The sequence below is a fragment of the Amia ocellicauda genome, chromosome 10 (assembly GCF_036373705.1).
Source record: "Amia ocellicauda isolate fAmiCal2 chromosome 10, fAmiCal2.hap1, whole genome shotgun sequence".
NCBI classification, from domain to species: Eukaryota; Metazoa; Chordata; class Actinopteri; order Amiiformes; family Amiidae; genus Amia; species Amia ocellicauda.
In genome coordinates this window covers 23,395,213-23,416,164 of record NC_089859.1, presented here as the reverse complement: position 1 = coordinate 23,416,164, position 20,952 = coordinate 23,395,213, and the positions used below count along the sequence as shown (strand labels likewise).

General features: G+C 42.3%; 1 protein-coding gene across 6 annotated transcripts in view; it reads right to left on the bottom strand.

Moving 5' to 3' along the window:
* LOC136760280 (protein PALS2) overlaps positions 1-20,952 on the bottom strand; it is a 41,691-nt gene that overhangs the window by 7,324 nt on the left and 13,415 nt on the right. The window contains exons 2-4 of one of the 6 annotated variants that reach the window (XM_066715607.1): positions 18,148-18,256; positions 5,802-5,941; positions 4-156 (exon numbers count right to left, since the gene is read on the bottom strand). In XM_066715607.1, the coding sequence (XP_066571704.1) occupies positions 4-156; positions 5,802-5,939 (291 nt within the window). In that variant the 5' untranslated portion in view covers positions 5,940-5,941; positions 18,148-18,256. Of the gene's footprint in view, positions 1-3; positions 157-5,801; positions 5,942-10,044; positions 10,349-12,970; positions 13,074-18,147; positions 18,257-20,952 lie in introns of those variants that run through there. The other 5 variants (XM_066715608.1, XM_066715605.1, XM_066715606.1 and 2 more) reach the window with 5 other exon arrangements.

Genomic DNA, 20,952 nt, shown 5'->3' with positions numbered 1-20,952 from the left:
TACCTGGAAGTGCGGCTCTTTGAGGATGCGGGACAGCTCCGCAGCGCTGTCGTCCTTACTGGTCAGAGGGCTGATGTCATCGAGGATCTCGCTGACCAGCTCCATGTTGTTGTCGCTCACCGCTTCCAGTTTCACATCCTCCAGCCGCTCGTGAGCCTGAAGAAAGTAACCGTCACAGGTCAGGAGAGTCACGGCCCGTCCACTGGAGAGCAAGCGTTACAGTGAGCCAGTGCTGGGCAATACTACACTGGAAACAGATTAAACAGCATACAGAATTAATTTAACAGCCTTACATATGTACACTCACCTAAAGGATTATTAGGAACACCATACTAATACTGTGTTTGACCCCTTTCGCCTTCAGAACTGCCTTAATTCTACGTGGCATTGATTCAACAAGGTGCTGAAAGCATTCTTTAGAAATGTTGGCCCATATTGATAGGATAGCATCTTGCAGTTGATGGAGATTTGTGGGATGCACATCCAGGGCACGAAGCTCCCGTTCCACCACATCCCAAAGATGCTCTATTGGGTTGAGATCTGGTGACTGTGGGGGCCAGTTTAGTACAGTGAACTCATTGTCATGTTCAAGAAACCAATTTGAAATGATTCGACCTTTGTGACATGGTGCATTATCCTGCTGGAAGTAGCCATCAGAGGATGGGTACATGGTGGTCATAAAGGGATGGACATGGTCAGAAACAATGCTCAGGTAGGCCGTGGCATTTAAACGATGCCCAATTGGCACTAAGGGGCCTAAAGTGTGCCAAGAAAACATCCCCCACACCATTACACCACCACCACCAGCCTGCACAGTAGTAACAAGGCATGATGGATCCATGTTCTCATTCTGTTTACGCCAAATTCTGACTCTACCATCTGAATGTCTCAACAGAAATCGAGACTCATCAGACCAGGCAACATTTTTCCAGTCTTCAACTGTCCAGTTTTGGTGAGCTTGTGCAAATTGTAGCCTCTTCTTCCTATTTGTAGTGGAGATGAGTGGTACCCGGTGGGGTCTTCTGCTGTTGTAGCCCATCTGCCTCAAGGTTGTACGTGTTGTGGCTTCACAAATGCTTTGCTGCATACCTCGGTTGTAACGAGTGGTTATTTCAGTCAAAGTTGCTCTTCTGTCAGCTTGAATCAGTCGGCCCATTCTCCTCTGACCTCTAGCATCAACAAGGCATTTTCGCCCACAGGACTGCCGCATACTGGATGTTTTTCCCTTTTCACACCATTCTTTGTAAACCCTAGAAATGGTTGTGCGTGAAAATCCCAGTAACTGAGCAGATTGTGAAATACTCAGACCAGCCCGTCTGGCACCAACAACCATGCCACGCTCAAATTTGCTTAAATCACCTTTCTTTCCCATTCAGACATTCAGTTTGGAGTTCAGGAGATTGTCTTGACCAGGACCACACCCCTAAATGCATTGAAGCAACTGCCATGTGATTGGTTGGTTAGATAATTGCATTAATGAGAAATTGAACAGGTGTTCCTAATAATCCTTTAGGTGAGTGTATATGCGCACATATGCATTGCTATATAAGGAGTCTTTACGAAAGCTACTACAAAGCACTGTGAAAAAGGCTTATCTTCTATAAAAGCAAAAAAAAAAAAAAGAAAGAAAAGCAGAAAGATTGTGAAAATGCGTACCTAGCCACAATAAAACACATCTAATGATAACAACAACAGCAACACTGAACAGCAAAAGAACATTAAACACTGGGGTGCATCAGAGCCGGTGTATAAACCTGGGGGAGAAATGCCTTTTATCAGTCTCTGTGACTAGACCACAGCTAGAGCAAAACATGAACCAATGAACGGAGATTTAAAACAATGCGAGAGCTGTAACAGAGTGTGTTTAATGCACAGCAGGATGCCAATGAACGAGGTATTGAAAATGTGCATATCTTTTTATCCCCACTAGAAGATGCTTAATTTCTTTAACAAACAAAGCTTTGAAGCTCCAATCCAGACATTTATATATTCGATAGAGACCTTAGCTTCCACCATACAGCCGGTTTAGTGTTACACAATAATGCTGTGCAAAACCGAATAATCCCCTGTAAATCATCCCAGGCATCAGGATACGTGGGATGTCACACGTCCAGCTCCCTGCAGGGCCGATCTGACAGACCGGAGCTTCCCCAGCTAAAGATGATTTAGATTATGACCCAGAGACAATACAGAAACACACATCTGAAGTATTGCCACTACATCCCAAGTGTAACACCCTCTCCATCGAAGAGGATGAGCACACATTGACCCCCGTCACCCCGCCAGCTGCTGTGGATGACGGTTAACCTTCAATAAAATGAAAACACTGGGATTCAGGGTCTCCAGTTTACTCGTTCAGAGACGTCCTTCTATCAACGACAACGCTGAGGTGTGCTTTTACATACATTTCCATTGACCTCGTGTCTTCTCATATTGGTTTACTTCATTACCTTAACATACAAAAAGCACTACACATACTATGAAGACAAAAGGAAGCAGTCAACCGGAAATGACAAGTCGGTAACCGATTCCGTAGAAGAACAGTGCCAATATATCATGTCTGTGAATACCAAAACAAACTACAATGTTGAGCCTCATTTCATTCTGCACTGGGGCTGTTTTCGTGCCATGCTTGTGTCCAAGGATCATTTGTCCCTGACTCTGCTTCATTCTGTAGCATATCGGAGATGTAGAAACACCATTTCAGATAATTATGTTACAGCAGGTACCTTGAATAGATAAAGCTGAGGTCTTCAACTTATCACTCGCCTAAGCCTTATCACTAATCTCCCATGTAACATGTAATAGATCTCTTGATGGCACTATCAGCCACCTTCTTTTTACCATGTGTACCAGGTGTGTGGGACACAAGCTTTACTCTACAGACCTCGACACGCATCGCCAGGTTCAATGCAGTGCGATGAAAGGTTTACTGACAGTGTGAGAAGTATATTCGCTGGGAAATTGAATTATTCAGATCCCATTTTGACGACCTTTCCTGTGCATCAGTGGCCCAAGGGCAACGCACATCCCATGAACTGGTCCATTAACTGGTATGAAGAAAACAAAACAAATCATCTTCTGTCAAACGTTTAATCTAGTAGTACAACCCCCTGTGCTGGACTTCATAAATAACAAATATAAAAATAAATAACAGTTCAGAGTCAGTTGAGATATGAATACAAGTCTTTAAGATGGACTTCAATACAGCTAGTTTGATCCAGAAAAACACACTCTTGATTAGACAAAAGAAAAAAAACTGCTGGCAACTAATCTCATCAGTATTTGACAACTCCTTAAAATTACACTGAATGTTCTTGGGAAAACGCTGAGCAATAAAAACGTGGAACAAATACAAAATCATATTTCAAACCATTAACTGCACTTATGATGTTTTATCTGGTGCACAAGAGCTTCAAGTGAGAGGATTCTTCTGGCTGTGGGCATCTCGAACTGTCTACAATGTGACTTTCAGTAAATTACTCTGGCCAGCGCAGCCATTAGCAGCAACTGTCAGCTGGCCAGGACGGCCTCGTCTGCAGCCGAACACAACACAGCGCTGTTCTCCCGGGCTGGGGGGGAACGCCAGGGCCAGCTGTGACAGGTGGTGCCAGACCATGGAGCCCCTCACTGCCCTGGGCCAAGGCCAGACCATCCTACAGGCACTTCAGCACCACCCCGCTCCACTGTGGTACTGCCCGGGACTGACTGTAGTGCTCTTTCAGTACGGCTTATGCTTTATAATATAATCTATTGGTACTTTGGTACTGATTTTAGTTTCCTTTAAATGGGATTAATGCTATACACTGTAATGTCTTGTCTTTTGTCTAATCAAGAGTGTGCCTTTCTGGATCAGACTTTTCTTAATTGCCTGTGTGTTAATAGTTACAGCAGCTCTGGGTTCTCTTCATAGCTGTTTTTATGTCGGTGTTAATTGTGTTTTCATGACAGTTTAAATCTAGTGCCAAGTACCGTTCGTGGGTTTTTACAGTGTGCTTTGGGAACACTTTGTTTCTGAACGCAAGAGCCCAGTTATTTAATTCCAGAACAGCCAAATAAACCACTCGACTCTGCTGCGATCACCAATGACACATCTGGCCCAGGCTGTATTATAAAACCTCATGAATGAAACCGTCCATTTTTACAGAAGATTTTCCCATGAAATTCCTCTAACATGGTTTTGAGTTGGCTTGACACCCATTCCCAGAGTGACTGTGATAGACGAGCTCAGAATGAAATTTTTGGTGGGTTAGACTCCTGTGCTATTATTAAACAATTGCCTTTCTGGCGCTGAACTGAGGGGCACAGAGCAGAAGCCAGGGAGGTGTGCAGGACGGCAGGATGAAGTCTGGAGATTGTCGCCAGAGCTCAGATATGCTGACAGCTGACGAGGTGACGATACTCTCTCTCGCTGACAACTAACTGAGCGGGGATGGGCCATGGGCTCTACAGGAGGCTGACAAACAATCCGAGCGCTGGAAAGGTGAACCGACTGATTTATTGGTGAAGAATCCAGGTGAAGAATTCCATCAAACGGAAACGTTTGTGGCAGGTTTGTGAGAAATTCTCAATTTACATCCACTCCCTTATCTTATCCGACTCAGACTTGTCTGACTGTGCAACAGGTACAGAGAGAGTCCACTAAGGGGAGGAGACTGGGGAGATAATTTTGTGACCAGGTCAATAAAAATAATCAAAATCCAGAATTTCCCAATCTTCATCTGCACCGACTTCCGAGAATCCACTGAATCTACGGGGGAGTGGTGCACTTACAGAGCAGTCGGCTAATGGACCAATGCTTCATTGAGCTCCTCTGACAAGTAGACTTCTTTTATATCTCTGTCCATGGCACTCACGTATGCTTTTAACATTCAAGCCAACTCCATTGAGAAGTTAATCTAAAGAGAAGGAGCAGCATCCCTTTGGAATGATCACAGTACAACGCTAAGCATTTTAAACACAGTCAAAAGAAGTCGAAACCTCTATTCACTCCATCTGAGTAATTTAACGCCACACTTTAATTTAAATTCCTTGTATATGAGGAAGTCACTTCAAAAGGCAACACAGAAACACATCAGCTCCCCTGACTGCATTGACTGGATGTAGACCATGTGCATTTTTATTCCAGTGCATATTGTAGTAAACAAACTGCACTCTGATCCAGGAAATCGATTTCAGAGAAACAATCAGACATGTACTCTGACTAATAACAGCCTGATCGGTCTCGAATGCAGCACACCGGGATGCCAAGATGCCAACTGGCACAAAAATAAAACGTGCCAATTAATGCAGATTAATATTATCAAACCCAAGCCGGGTGAAAAGTCAAAAACTGCCTATTCATCAGTCATATAATGTGAAACTCAGGTCTTAGCCCTCTTCCAGCAACGACTCTGTGCTTCTGGTGGGGCCATCACAGGAATGCTTTCTATCCGTCGGCTCTGCCGTGTAAACAACATCTGGCGCCGTACGTTGTTTAGGGAGGTGGCTATTTTTGGTGCCGTGCGATGCCCACCATCTCGGGCCTTTAAGGACACAGGAATTACACGCTTAGCAAGTGGATTCTCTTTGGAGCGAAGAAGCACGTTTTACTACTAAACACATCACCGCGGTCATCTGCCGTAACAAGCAAACAAACGTCCTAAATATTGACCAGAGGATGACACAGACAGGGTGGGGCCAGAGAGGAACAGAGTTTAATGGTAAGTGTCGGACTTGTATGATGTCAGATCAAGATTCACTATTTCTCTTGCAAGGCTATAAAGGCTCTGATCTTGTCAACTAAAAAAATACCTGCTTACAATAACTGAAGAGCATGATACCTTTGCCAGGGACCTGACGATGGGGCTCTCCATGATGCCCCGGAGGAAGATGAGGTCTATGTTCTTGGCCCCGGTGGTGGTGGGCAGCTCATTGAGGTTATCGAGAACCTGTTGCATTGCTGTGGGAAAAGAATGGAGAGAGTATTAATCGTTTACAGCCATAGTTAAATACAGTTAACCACCCTGTTAAAATTATCCGACACACATCCTCTGTGGATCCCTGCCTCTGTAACGATCATCCGCAAGCTCCTTTCAATAAGCAGGCTAAGCCATTAGCGCTCAAGTTTCATTTGGGCCTCGTTAAGATGGCATTTACAAAGCATTCGCTGGAACAGAACAGGTCTACATTTCAGTGGACTTAGAGAACGTGACTGCGGTGTGTCTGCTCCTGAGCTGGAATATTTTACTTTAAAGACCCCTAAGCACTTCATTCACTTGGACGCTTTTAGCTATTATCTGCTCCATTCACAGTGAGACTGGGGAAAGATTGGCTTTTTATTCACACTACACTCCTCCTACAAGACGTGACCCTCGGAGAATGGGGACTTAACGAAATGAAGAGTTACCTTGTAAACCAGAACCTTCATTCATTTGGAAAGTCTCTGGGGTCTCCTTTTTTAAATTACCCACGGAGCACGAGGGACAAGTTGTGGTGATGAATTACTTTAAACATTGAGGGAAAGAAACCCACCAGAGATTCTGCACTTTCAACACAATTCAAGCACGTGGGAGGCAAAGCTGAAAGCTGATAAATGCACACCCACCTGCGTGCAAAGGTTTTTGAAAATGCAGACACAGAATTCTCAGTGTAGATTAAACGATCGAATCAATCATGCAATGGCATAACGAGAATCTCGGGCCTAGGCTGGTAATATGCATCTTTATAAAGTTGCATCGAATTCAGATCCACATGACATGGTAGTGTGGGCTGTGAATTGATGAGCCGTATTTATGCACATCTTAATATTGACTGCAGGGAACCCGCAACACTCACAACAAGAGCCGGTGCAGAGAGAGAGAGAGGAGAGGAGAGAGAGGTGATGCTTTTTATTAGACGACTAAAGTGAACAGAAAAGCAAACAAACATTGATGAATATTAACAGTAAAACTGCATTAGTTGCCCGTTTTTCACCTTCCAGCAAAAACGTGCCTTTTGGCACCGAACAAGAACCCGTAGACTCTATAGCCTCTCATGGCATTTGCCACCAATCCACCAGACACCAGGAAATGGAGGACTTATACGGCACGAGCCAGATGGAGTCAAACCTCAGCATTCACAATCAAGATGCATGTGGACCACATGGTTTTGCTCTTAGATCAGATATCAACACCTTTAAATAACCCTAGCAGAGGGAATCTTCTAAAACAACAAAATGATAACTGAAAAAGATGCCCAGCCAATGTTTGGGGTAAAGTGACAAGGCAAATCCACTCCTACACTTCCTGTAAAACCCAGACAGACTAAATGAACCTGAAGCAGCAGCACGGGCTAATACTCCAGAGCTGGAGAGCACTCCGGTGTGAGAGGGCTTCGGGTGTTCATCCTCTGTGGGTCTGACGGTGGGCAGGGGGTGGGGGCATACAGGCACAGACTCAAGAGGCTCTCGATCTGATCTCGCTTGCAGTACCTCCGTGACACGCAGCCCACAATTCACTGCTGAAGGACATTCAGGCGTCACATCCTCTCACTTCTCATACAAGGTTCACGAAAGGCCGCTTATAACCAAACAGCATACAGAGTGATTTCTTATTCATGGAGCCATTTCAGTGTCTTATCTTTTCCTTCCCTTCCCGCTTGCTCAGAAACAAACGTTGTAGCAGACTTCAGGTCCACGGTGTCCAACACCAGTCCTCACACAATTGATGGTTTGAGGCGATAGACCAGGGACATGTATTCGGGCTCTATGGTATCTTTGCAAGCTGTCCCAGGGAATTCTTTGCCACGATGGATCAGAGAAGAGGACTGAAACTCCCATACATACCGGTAACGTCTCCTAAATAAAAATCAGGAGGTGTGAACAGATTGTTTTCATATTATGAGTGACTAAAATGGTTCGATGTATTAAAAAAATCCTTGTTTCTTCTCCCAGTGACTGCTGTAGGATGTGAGAACTGATCCACATTTTGCTACATTTCCTAAGACAATGCAAAACGTTCCACTGGCATGCCTGACATTCCACACGAAATCAAGTCCATACTGAAAACCTTTTTCAAGGGACACATTATTATATTGTAATCACTGGGTTGTTTTGTTTTTTTCAATTCCCCATTCTCAACAGGAAGATAAACGCTCAGTTCTGCCTTCTTCACTCTTCTCAAAATTCAATGTAGATCAATATTTATACTTTGAAAACAAGACAATTAGGCACTTTTCAAGAAACGGTGCAGCATGAACAAGAAAACTGTTCACCACATATAAAAATATAATACAACAGCACAATGCTGCTTCCTGTGGCAGACAACCCTGATGTTTCATTTACTGCAACTTTCATTTTCTTTAGCTTCTGCTTTAGTGTAAAATGACAATGCACGTTTCAGAGCCTATTAACCACGCAATATGGCCTTTATGTCTCCCCCACTAGTATTACTGTCCACAGCCAATGGGTGTTACAGTGGTGAAAGAGTTTCCTGTCATCCAGGCATTATTTATTTCCCAGCAGCTTCAGCAGCACCAGCGTTATATTGCCGCCCCCCCCCCCCCCCCCCCCAGGGAGGGCCAGCATGGGAGGCGGAGGTCAATCGGCCGTACTGGGCGGCAGCCACGTGGGGGGTTTTGTAGTCCTCGGCGCCTGCAGACTATTTGGTTTTATTTCTCACATTAGTAATCTCTCACGTCAAAGTAATCTTTCATGCTTGTGGGGGGGAACAGTAAGCCGAGCTCAGGGCAAATCGCTCACACAGTTGTCACTGCCAACTCTAGAAAATCAATTTCATACCACACAATAAACTGTTAGCTGGGATTAAACAAATGTGTATGTTTTTCTTTTTCTGTTTTGTTTACCCAAAGCAAATATTAAAAAGAAAAAAATACCATTATTTTCCTAAATTAATTGTTAAAATCTGTGCTCTACATAACTGCTTAAATAAGCCAGAACAATTGTCTGAAAAGCAAAGGAGGAGTACTGACATTCCCCCTCTGGCTTTCTTAAGTAACTTCAGTATGAAATTAACTGCAGGGAAGCAGAACCGTCCAATCACCAAAGAAGAAAAATAAAACAAGACAAACTTTTCAGTGCTGGACTAACAATGCACGTTTACTGCCACATTAATTCCCAGCACCACATTTTTAAAATGCTAAGTATGTTGGATAAGCATGTCGAAGGAAGCCAGGAGATAAATACACTTTGGACTTCCAGATCTATAAAATTAGGCATTCTCCATTCTCCTCAAATAACCAAACCTGTACGAATGAGACCAACAAACTGCATAGGGCGAGAAATATCTGCAGCAATATGGACATTCACATTCAAAATCTGTGCGTCTGTTTGAAAGGTTTATGGATGTTTCCATAAAAGACTATTACGTGAAACAGTACAAAAGGACACCATCTTAAATCTATTAAGAATACTGAAATATTCACATGGACAGTAAACATTTCTTGAAAAATATGCAAAAAGAACTTTAGTGTAACTTGGTGTAGGAGGTTCTTTACGACTTGTAAATTGTTGACACCACAGAGTTATTTTAATCCAGATACTGTAACCGTTTTTCTTTACACTGCAAAGTATACAAACCGACTAATGGCATCATTTTTAACACAAGTTAGGTATAATTTGGACAGAAAAACATTTAGACAATTTCAGAGAAGGCACATGTACTAGGCATTCCCAGTAGTCCTTGAATTGCACTTAACAAATGTTTCAACAGTCTCACAATATAATTCTTATTCTCTTTTCAGCCTTGAATGGTACAATGAACAGCTCACTATAAATGTAATGCTTCTGGAATGTGCTTCACAGGACAGAAATATTCTAACTACTAACATGTGCAACCCTGACAACAAATGCCAAGTCCTCTTATGACTGAACATTACTAATACTATTACTGATAATAATTACAATAATATAATCCAGTGCATATTAATCATATAAAATAAAGGTCCTTCATCTACAAAAGGCAAAATAAAACTGACAAATATAGATCATATCATAACTATGTCTATAAATTCTAAAGGAAAAGTACCGGTGCAATTCTAAAATTAAAAGGTATAGATCTAACTCACCTACTGAAGTATTGGCTCCTTCCTCTGACGAAGTACTGTCTCCTTCAGGAGATGAATCTAAACCATTTGGATATCCATCTTCGACTAAGAAAACCATCGCTAGGAACAGAATAGATGTGCGCTCTTTTCTCTGGACGGCTCCTTGTCCACAGATCGATCTGACTAATTGCTCGTGGGAGTCCTCCGGTTCGACTGCCCAGAGAGGAGAGCCAGCTTGGGTGAGTGATGACAGCAGCAGTGTGCCCAGCGTTGTGTGAAAGCTCAATCCAGGCTCCCCCCTAACACAAGCACCGACAACACTATTCTGTGGCAGTCAGATTGGCGAGCAGTGCCCTTTAATAACAACTAGAAGCTATAATCCCACAATCCCTTGTTTTCAAGGGTTCTCCACAACCCCCCCAGCTGCAGAAGCAATAATCTTATATAAGTGCTGCTGGGGCTGTTTGTGAATACAATGCCATTCCTCTCCAGACCTCATTTTTTATTCTAAAACATAAAAGAAAAACAATAGGAAGCATTTAAAATTCTATCCACCAAGAAAGGCACATTGCCTAATGGCTGCCATACACATGTTCAGATACTGCAGCAGGAAACAAAAAAAGTAATCGGATATCAATTTTAGGATGTTTATAATAATAATAATAATAATAATAATAATAATAATAATAATAATTACAAAATGAATATGAAAGATGATTTGATTCTTTTTTTAATCTTTGAATTACTTTAATGAAATGCACTAATTGCAAACGCAGTGCCAAAGTGCCCTGAGCAATGCTCCCGTTAAACCTGCAGAAGGGAACGGATACAGCTGGATCAGATTCAACAGCCTTCTCGTATGTTCAAGTACATTCACAACACGGATTACAAATGCAACTTTCCATTACTGTCTCAGGTCACAAATCGTCACCGTTCGCTGCTGAAGGGGAGATGAAAAGTGAATCTACGAAAACACTTTACATGCATATTGGACGTCCAGGAGGCAGTGTCTCTCCTGCACATTACCAATTCCCTGGGGTTGTTTCCTACTGACAGCTACTGCATAATCACTCAGCCATTGTTAACAGAGCTACAGAAATTCAGAGCAACTTAAGCATACAAAAATACAACAGGTTCAATTCACAATGCTTTACACAGATTCTGTCCAGGTGTCATTTACATGTGCACAGAAACTCTCCTGAACTCATGGTAGCTGCAGGTTGCTGGAGAAAGTAAATAAATGACAAGCTGTCACTGACCTCTTTACAACAAACCAAACAAACACTACGGGACAGCCCAACCAGGGAATCAAATGCATAGTTCATAACTATTAGGATTTACAGTACCTTAGTCCTGGCATATGCTTGCCTCCTGTCTTTAGCCCAGATAGGTACAATACAGAACAAAGAGACTAGCATGGCTATAGGGAAACAGGAAGGCATTCAAAACACTGCACGGGTTCATAATCAAACCAACAAGGAGACTCCTAAGACCGGGTAGGAGAGGAGCCATGTTTATTTTTCATGTCTGTCAACACTATGTTTTACAGGACAACACTGTTCCCATCCATTTGAAACATGACAGTCGGCTCATTACGCCCAGCATGAAGACAAAAGACTCAAAACTGCAGGAGAGGAAAACAAGCTCAAGCTGTTGTACTTGAGCCCATAGATCTGTAGAGCTGAGAAGTGTCTGTGTTTACAGTACTTTTCCACTATGACAGTCTGAATTCATCCCCAGTAAGGGACACTGTGCTCTGCAACGCTTACAGTACTAGCAGGTTTTCAGGTGAGGACACACGAGAACAGAGGAAAATGAACAATGTGCTATCGTACAGCCACCCTGTAAAAAGTCAGTCATCTGTTTTTCTTTCAAACGAAGCAAGGTTAGTGCAAACAAAGACAAGACTAATAAATAAAAAATACAATCATTCCAATAGAGCAGCCTCCTTCTCCACACAAAATCAAAACCAGTCAAACAAATGTAGTTCAAACAGACAAATATTACTTCTGACAGACTGAATGGTTCTTTATACAAATACAGGACACCAGAGCTTTATCCTGGCGTTAAAACATGTGGGCTCTATTTCTAAGTCCAAAACTGCAAAATGATTCCTTTCATCTTTAATTGGGAGGAACAGTAAATGTTTCTTGGGCCGTGCACAGTGCTCTCTAATACAACTGGAATCAAAGGATTTAAATGAAAAGAAGAAGAAGGCAACCTTTATTTTTGTAATCATCACCGAGGCACAAAAGATTCCTTTTCCAATTCCTCCACAATCCTACTAAGAAAATAAATAAATAAAATGCATCATCCAGTCAGCTTTGCCAAGTTACCAACACTTGCTTTATGAAAGTACAGCTATGTTACAAACACAATGTCATACAACACTAACGAGCAAAGTCGCCTTGTGTCAGAAGGGGGGGGGGGGAGCAGTGTGAAGCAATTATTAACAGCCAGGTGCTCCGGCTAATTAAGCAACTTCCCACCGAGAGAAATCTGGATGTTGGCAGCACCGCCTTACACAGACGCAGAACGGCAGGTGCACCAGAGCACATTACAGCTCAGGACCTCTCTGCCCCATCCATCTTCCCGAAAAAAGTTTTCGCCGGCTCACAGTGAAAACAGTCGGCGCACAGGGCCCATGCACTTCCTCTACATGGTCGGCGGGCTGCCAGGTAGCAGCTGTTCCACTTCTCTGTCCCGGCAGCACGCTGGTGAACATAGCAATCGATAACCCCACGTGAGCCGGCCAGGCGCACACTACACCGCAGTGCGATTCGAGCTGGCACCTTGCACGGCTTGCTCGAGCAAAGGGAACGACTCCCTCATTTTCAATCATCCCCGAAGCCCTTGCTCTGCTCGTTTTAAAGGAATGCTGCCAATTAACTCCTGCATAGATGCTGCTTGATCTCAGCACAGATCAGTCGGCCCATGCAGAGCTTACCTGAATTGGCCACAGTCATTTTCCCAGTGTGAATGGGGTGTGAAAGGCTCACAATACCAGGGCAGGGTTTGTTTGTTTTGTTCGCACTTTGCAGCCTCAGTACAGAAGACCCGCAGAGCTAGAAAAGGCAGAGGTTTGCAATTAGTCTATTGTATGTTAACCGTACTTTGAGAAGCCTGAATAAAACTAGTTCTTGATTGAAAAGAAATCCTTGCCATTACACAAAACCCAAAGTCCACAGGAAAATACTATTCCCATGCACTTCAAACCTATGTCACATTAGCTGCAATCCACAAAATACTGTAATTGTAAGGCATTCCTTGCATTTTTAAAGGACCAACACATGCAAATCTGACGAGTCAATTCAGCAAACAGAACACACAACATAAGGGGCGAACACGATCTCAGTTTATTTAAGGGAACCACATTGCATCAGATAAAAGCGAATACGAAGAGATGCAAGTGTCTCTCGCGTTCCTGTGTATCTGCATTCTAAGAGGATATCATCTCAGCGATTCCTGCCTAATCCCTGCCGGCTGGACCGCAGTCAATCTGATCACATGTGATTTCACATTTAATCCACGGGCAAAAACAGGATTATGAAATCTGTTGTGTGGGATTCATTTGCTCTTCCCCTCTGAAGAGACTATTTGTTTGCTGACCAACTTGGACATAAAGGAGGTGAAAGGAAATGCAGTAGTTTATTGCTGCAGGGATGCATGCATTTCCACTCTTTTGTAGTCATGTTCAAAAGCATACAAGCTGAATTGATGCTCGCACGATCCATACACCAGGGTAATCCAGGGCAACTATTCCTTCTCTGGCTCCTCATTAGGTAGTGTAGTTTAATAGTGACCACAGGCAGCAGTGCAAAGCAGGATTTATTCCCCGTGGACTTGTTTACATTACAGTGCACAGCCGAAGTGGAAGAAATATTGAATAACAGCTGTAATTGAAAAGCTCCTGCCTTTTAAACAGATTTCAGATTCTGCTGTGCCCATTGAAATGCAGGGATTTGTTTTTTTAATGCGGGCAGCTAAAATTATCAATAACATGCTCTCTGCACACAGGCTTTACTGGCAATTATTAAAACCAACAGAAAAAGCCAATGAACAAATGAGTTTATTACGAGTGAATACAAGTTTGCTTTAGAGGTGTTATGGTTGTGAAGAACAAATAAGATTAATGCCACTACAATTATTGTAATACATGTTTAGTAGTGATATTGGCCCTTGCTCATTATAACAGGGCAGTCACACCTGGTAAGCATGCCTCTTATAAAATACTAAATACTAATAAAATAAATATACACACATAAATTATATCACTTCTTTGTTGGGGGTACTTGTATCTTGAAGACCCTGGCTGACACATTTCTGATAGCTCTGATAGCCATTTGTTATAACGCACCGCTTGGCCGACAACACACAGTTGTGTAGTTATTGTCGAATCGGCTGAACGCTCGTGTCAGCGCCGAGTCCGAAGGGTCCGGCTCAACGAGGGCATGACGGCGTGGAAAATTACACATTCAAGCTCCAATTAGGAAATGGCAGCATTAGAAACACTTTAGATAATTTCCCAACTTCGTTTTCTTTCTTTTACCTTTGGTTACTGTTCAGTTAAAAGCAGACAAATGCTTCCTGTAGTAAAATCTTCGGAAATAATGAAGTGAATGTTACTTAATACCTCTCATACCACAGGGAAATCAAGAATGTCTGAAAGACATGCTCCATGCTCCAGTTGGTTTTTCATACAACCAAGTACAATTTGAAGCCTTAGCCACTGGCACTTTTTTCCTCCTAATAACAAACCTTCCTGCCAGACAGTGTTCCCAGCGCTGTGGACCAAAACAGATACACGTGTGTTTTGTGATCAGATGCAGCACTTTTACAACATACATTGTGTTAATGCTCCCAAGGTCTCCAATGAGAAAGATCAAAGGAGTCTAGTACAGCAGCCCAGTATAAGCAGAGACTCACAGGATCCAAACATCAGACTCCCTCAACTCTCACACAGCAGCTCAGTTCCCAGCCAAATAAATGTTAATCTAGGAATACATTTTCTAAACTATTGGTAGTATTGTGCCAAGAGAGGACTGTAACACTTGCACTGGAACTATGCTTCTAGAGGGATGTATTGGAGAAACAGACAACAACAACAACGTGTTTTGAGGTTTTTATGTTTGCGTATGAGCCTAATTAAATGGGTACGATTATATGATGGCAAAGTCTTTGAAGCCAGTAGTTGTGTCTGAGATAATAATATGGATGATTCTGAAGTCCATTTTCTGCCCATGGCTATGCAAGTCAAGTAGACAAGCCTGGGTATTAGATTGCACTATTTCCATTAACAATTTAGCTCAGACTTCTGTGGATTTTAGAAGGGAAGAGATATTTAACATGTAAAGCAGCACTATATGACACCACAGTGCAAATGACCAGCTTGCTTTTAACAGCCAAACTCGTCAACACAAAGAGAATGCATTTTAAACAGAGTAAGACTGTATGAAATGTCCCATTATCTCTTGCTTGAGCAGTACATACAGTTCCAGAATTTGGAATGCCTGTACAATTTTTTAAAAATTTAACATTTACAATAGCGGGCACCAAGTCTTAATGAATTATAGTATGAATCGCACAGGAATGCCTCATGCACTTCCACTGAGTTCTGATACTGATCACATGCATAAGCCCAACCCCAAACCTCTATAGCACTATCCTATCCCTGACCCTAACCTTGTTAAATGTGATTAACAGCAGAACTCAGATGAAGTGCCTACAGTATTCATGTGTTATTCCCCGTAGTGTTCATTAATCAATTCATTAACTGTTGGCGCCCCTTATTGTGAAGTGTGACCAGAAAAAGAAAGTAATTAGAATCCAAACACAAAAACAAAACAAATGTGCTGTCCCCTCGGATGTTGCGAGTTGTTATTAAGGTTTAAAATTAAAGTGATGAATAGTCAATGAATAACCAAAGACAACCATGAAATATTTCTATATTTCGGTACTTTTTAAATCGCCCGCATTTGCAAGCTGTCCTGTTACTCTCTGAAGATAAGACGGCCGTGCACGGAGCACACACATCCATCACGATAATTGGATTGCCATGAAGAATGATGGTTGACTGGTATACATACTGTATTTAACTGCTTGTTAAAGGTCTCTTCTCTTAAGATTGTTAGTCGTAACTTTCCCCACAGCTGTCGCAGGTGTTCTTGTGTGGAATCATTATTATTTCAGGTTTATTATTTTCCCAATCTGACCTGGAGGGCAGTAGTATTATATAATTCTGGACTGTTTATATATTCTCCAAGACCTATTGCATGCTGGCTACTTAGGGAGGTGTGTTCTATAAATTTGACAACTATGAATAAATAATTGTACTTAATAATTAGAAAACAATAACACCTTAAAAATTTAAAACGGAAATTAAACTGAAGCTGAAGTCAACAGTATAGAGGGTTGCCCTTCCAGTTAGAATTAGTGCCAAAAATGTAGGGGGGGGGGGGAACCTATTATCTAAATCAAATGAGAAGCCGGCGATCGTGATATTGGGTTAGACGGTTATGATGTTGTCAGAGCGCTATGATAATAAATCTCTTGTTCTGTACCTGTAACCATGGCTGTGGCGCAGGCGGGGCTGTGCTGTGAACACAATATGACACTCAATCTGAATGAAGACCAGGGACTGCAAATGTCAAATAGCAAATAGCCTTTTCTCCCCCCACATCCCCTCCCCATGAAGACCCAGGAAATGTACAACAAACTCACTCGCGCCACCATTTATTAATAACTGCATTTCACAACACCAACTGTGATCAGCTGTCAATACCAACAGATTTGCTCTCCCCAAATCACAGAATGTGACCAGCTTAAAATAAAGAGCATGGCATGGGCCCAGAGAATAAAAAATGACATCCTGAAATCTGACAAACCAATCGGCTAATGGCCGACGCTCCCGCTGAGGCGAATCTCGGTCACTTGAGCTACCCTACATTCCCGAGCCAGAAAGGAGAATAACTGTCAATAGTCATTAGCGGGTGGCCAATCCCCGGGCCAGAGAAAGCCCATCTGAGTGCACGCCACACACATTTCTATTAGTCTGCTCCGCCCGGGTTCAGGAGAACGGGTCCAAACCCACGAGAGACAACACAGCGATTCCCGATGGGAAGATAAACATTTTGGATTAAAGGCAGCATAGAAATGGCCTCTTCGCACCCCTAGGAGTTGCTCCTTCAGGATGCCTTCGAGACCAGCACTTGTGAGGGTCTTACCCCTGCAGGCAGGTGGACAGACTACCCCTGGACCAGTCACCCTGGTGTTGTAGCCTCAGAAGCAGCCAGAGAGCACAGAACCGGGAGAGAGGAGGTTCTGGGAGCTGGGAGAGATCCTGACACAGGCCTTAGAGCTTTGAAGAGCCGCCAAAAAGAGTTCGGGACTAAATATACTGCCCAGTTTCACAGAGCACACAGGCAAACAATTCAGGTAAACATATATTTGGGTATAAAGCTGGTCACATTCTGTGGTTTCTGCATGTCACTGGTGTTATTGGAAGAACAATTCTCAGGGATATTGTTTCATGGAATTGAGGTTCCGTAAAAAAATTAAATCATACATGTTTGTAAGAGACTAGTTATAAGAAAAATATGGTCCCGTTTTATTGAAGCTTCCTCAGAAAACTCAGGGAACAGGGTGTGGTTTGAGAAAATCCAAAACATGTTGTAAAGGGAGAGTCATTCCCAAACAATATACATTTTCATTATGCTCTGGTCTGCACACAAGAAAGGGCAACTTGCAGTGGTTTTCATAATTTAAACATTGCACAAAACCACAGTTTAATCTTGCTAATGGTACAGTGTGTATAACTAGATACGGGCTCACTGGGATATAAGCAATGCTTAAGAAAACAAAGCTTGTAGAATAACACAATGTTTTATTTAATTATTGTGATGTTTCCTAACAATCTTCACTTTACCAATGTTGTTATCATTAAAGTTCCCCTTGCTTGGTGACGACCAAATAAATTATTTACCATAGAGTATTTGCGGACTCGGTAACGATCCAAAAACGAAAGAAATCTGGCACTGAAATCAAGTAATATTGGAAAGAGACCAAACCGATATTGTTCCTACCCAGAGAGATGAAGATAGATAATGGTATAGATTGAACACTCACCCACAGAGCTGTGCCAGGCAGTGTCGCCCGTCAGAACGGCAGCCGTGGTCTTCCAACAGACACCTACTGCACACTTCTCATCGGTCACAGCAGAGGAACACAGGGGAACCTGTCGGACGACAAGCAGGTCGGTTAATAAATAACAACGCAAAGAAAAACAAAACTGAAATGCGATTAAACGGAACTAGAAATCACAACTGTGGTTACTTTAGCAGGTGCATTCTCTCCCCCTTCACAGCTATCCGTGCCTGGCTCCCCGCTCATGAAAGAGATAGCTGCACAGTCAAGCACGGCCCCCAAGTCTGGTGTGATGATACACTTCTCTCTGACTGAGGCTTTCATTTTAAATCAGCAGTCTCAGCTCTCCTGATCAAACAGTCTTTATGCCGTAGAGAAGGGCACATCTGTTGTGGAATATTTGTATACAAGAGATTATACTAGTTGCAGAAATGTCATTAAAAAGGTGTCAATCTTTTTTTTCACATGTGCAAAAACTTTAAACCTTAAATGGATGAAGCTTTAAATGCCATCACTTCAGGAGTAATCAGAAGGGATCAAGTAAAAAATATTACATTAATATCTAAACTGATCTCTCATGCTCTTTATGCAGTCTGTACAATTTAGTACAATTTGACTTTGTTCAGTGTCCTTTTTACTGCCAGATTGTGCCAGTGTCAGGAGAAGACACACAAAGTAGCACACTGCTTAATTCTTTTATGTGGAGGGCTGAAAAATAAAACAAAGATCCAAGCTGAAGAAAAGCTATTTCCATTCCGCATTACTGCCGAGTTGAAAAACAGGAATAATTAGATCCTTTCTATAACGATAAAAAACATGTTGTTCAACAGACCGGAAGTAGAAGCTAACCCTCATACTATTTTTGTCACTATGGTCTACAAAAGTCAAAATGAGCTGTACAAGAATAACAGGAGACATACAGCACTATCTTCCTTTATCTTCCTTGTAGAGAATGTTATTTATTTATTTATTTATTTTAAAAAGTTATTACTCCAGAAGAGGTGGTATAAGTGACATTTCTGTGGAGAGAATTCAATGTCAATATTTCCTGGTGTTTTGCACCATGGGGGGTCTATTGATGCAGCTGACAAGAATCAGGTGATTTGGACAAAAGGAAACCCAACTTCATAGATCTATAGATTACATTCACAACACACAGTTTCCCTGCCTCTCTTCTAATTTGTACAATACAAAAAATATACATTAGAAGAAATTGTGTTTTCTTCTCAACTGAGGCTTTCAGAAACTGAGCTCACTTCACCGTTTTACCTTCACAGATGAGAACTGGGCTCCCTGCAGGGCTGTGTTGAATTTAATTCCACTTTGGCCCAGTTCACATTCCCTGTATGGATTTCAAAAAACCCAAGAGACCCGACTGCAAACAATGTTCTGACCTGTGATTGAATCTACTTAAATCCTTTGTATCTGGCCATGTAAAGGGCATCGATTGCTGCAGAATGCGTTTCATCCTGGCATGTACAATACCGAACGATCAGAACCCACAGAGGTCTTAACTTTGGGGTCAGGTCCTTTCCAAGAGTTTATGAACCAGAATGAAGCATTTCTCTTTCAAGTTGTGTGTATCCTGCACTACAAGAGGACTTATAATAAATGGCATAAGGCTTTCAAAACTTATTGTGAATAGAACATCTTCATAAAGAAGACAATTAATTGGAAGGAATGCCTGAAACTGGTTCACCTTGAGCAGCTGAATGTAACAGGAGTTGCCATGGAATTGTTCACAGATGCCTTTGAATAGAAATGGTTTGAACACCACGCAAGCCACAGAACAGCACATGAATAAAACATATATAACCAATGACAGTGGATTCTATCAGAAGCTCATTTTAAGGAATAAAGACCTATAAAGGAATGATTCACACAACAGTAATCCAGTTATAGGTTGAACACAAAAGGTGTACCTAGCTAGAATGAAATGACAATCAGACAATATTGCCCATTCACATCCATTCATGTTGTGCTTCAGAGAAGGCTTCCGTTAATCCGAGCGACGTCATGCACTTCCTGTACCAGGAACGTTTGTAAACAGATAAGTCCCAGTGTTTGCAGGAGAGCGTCATACACAATGGACAAACTCAGATTCCTCCAGGAAATTCCCCCAATAAATCTGCCCACGAGGCACCACTGAGAGCAGCAGTGTCGGGGGCAGAGGATTGTAGCGTGGCACAAAGATGTCTTACACATTCATGCTGATGTTTGACTTTATAGTTTTCAAGAAACTAATAAAATAGAACTACTGTACGATATCAGACTTGCAAAACTACAAAGTGGAGTGTGTAAGCCAAGAATACAAATGGTTATAAACTCACTATTTTGCTGTATAGCCAGTTACAAACAGTGCTGCTAAATGTAAGAATTTGGATAAACATTCAGTGGTTTAACCTAACAGCAGACTGAAGGATGATGGAGAGGTCAAAGGGTCACTATAAACAACATACAGGTACATTACCTTGAGCTGACAGTGTGTAACCAGGCAGAGACAGGAAATGTAAAATCAAACACCCAGTATCAGCCAAGGTCACAGACCACAGAGAGTCTCGGGTTATGGCATGTGTTGGATGGTCAGTTTACCCACGGATGAGTAATGGACTGACGTGGTCCAACGCTCCAACTGCACACACGAGCAGCTGACAGGGGCATCATCCCCCGACCCCTCTCTGCACGCTCAAGAGCCAGTTTCAGCATTATTCCACGAGGCAGTATTTATGAATTCCAATTATTCGCTTTCAACAGAATTGAACTTGCCATAGGATATGCATGTGCAGT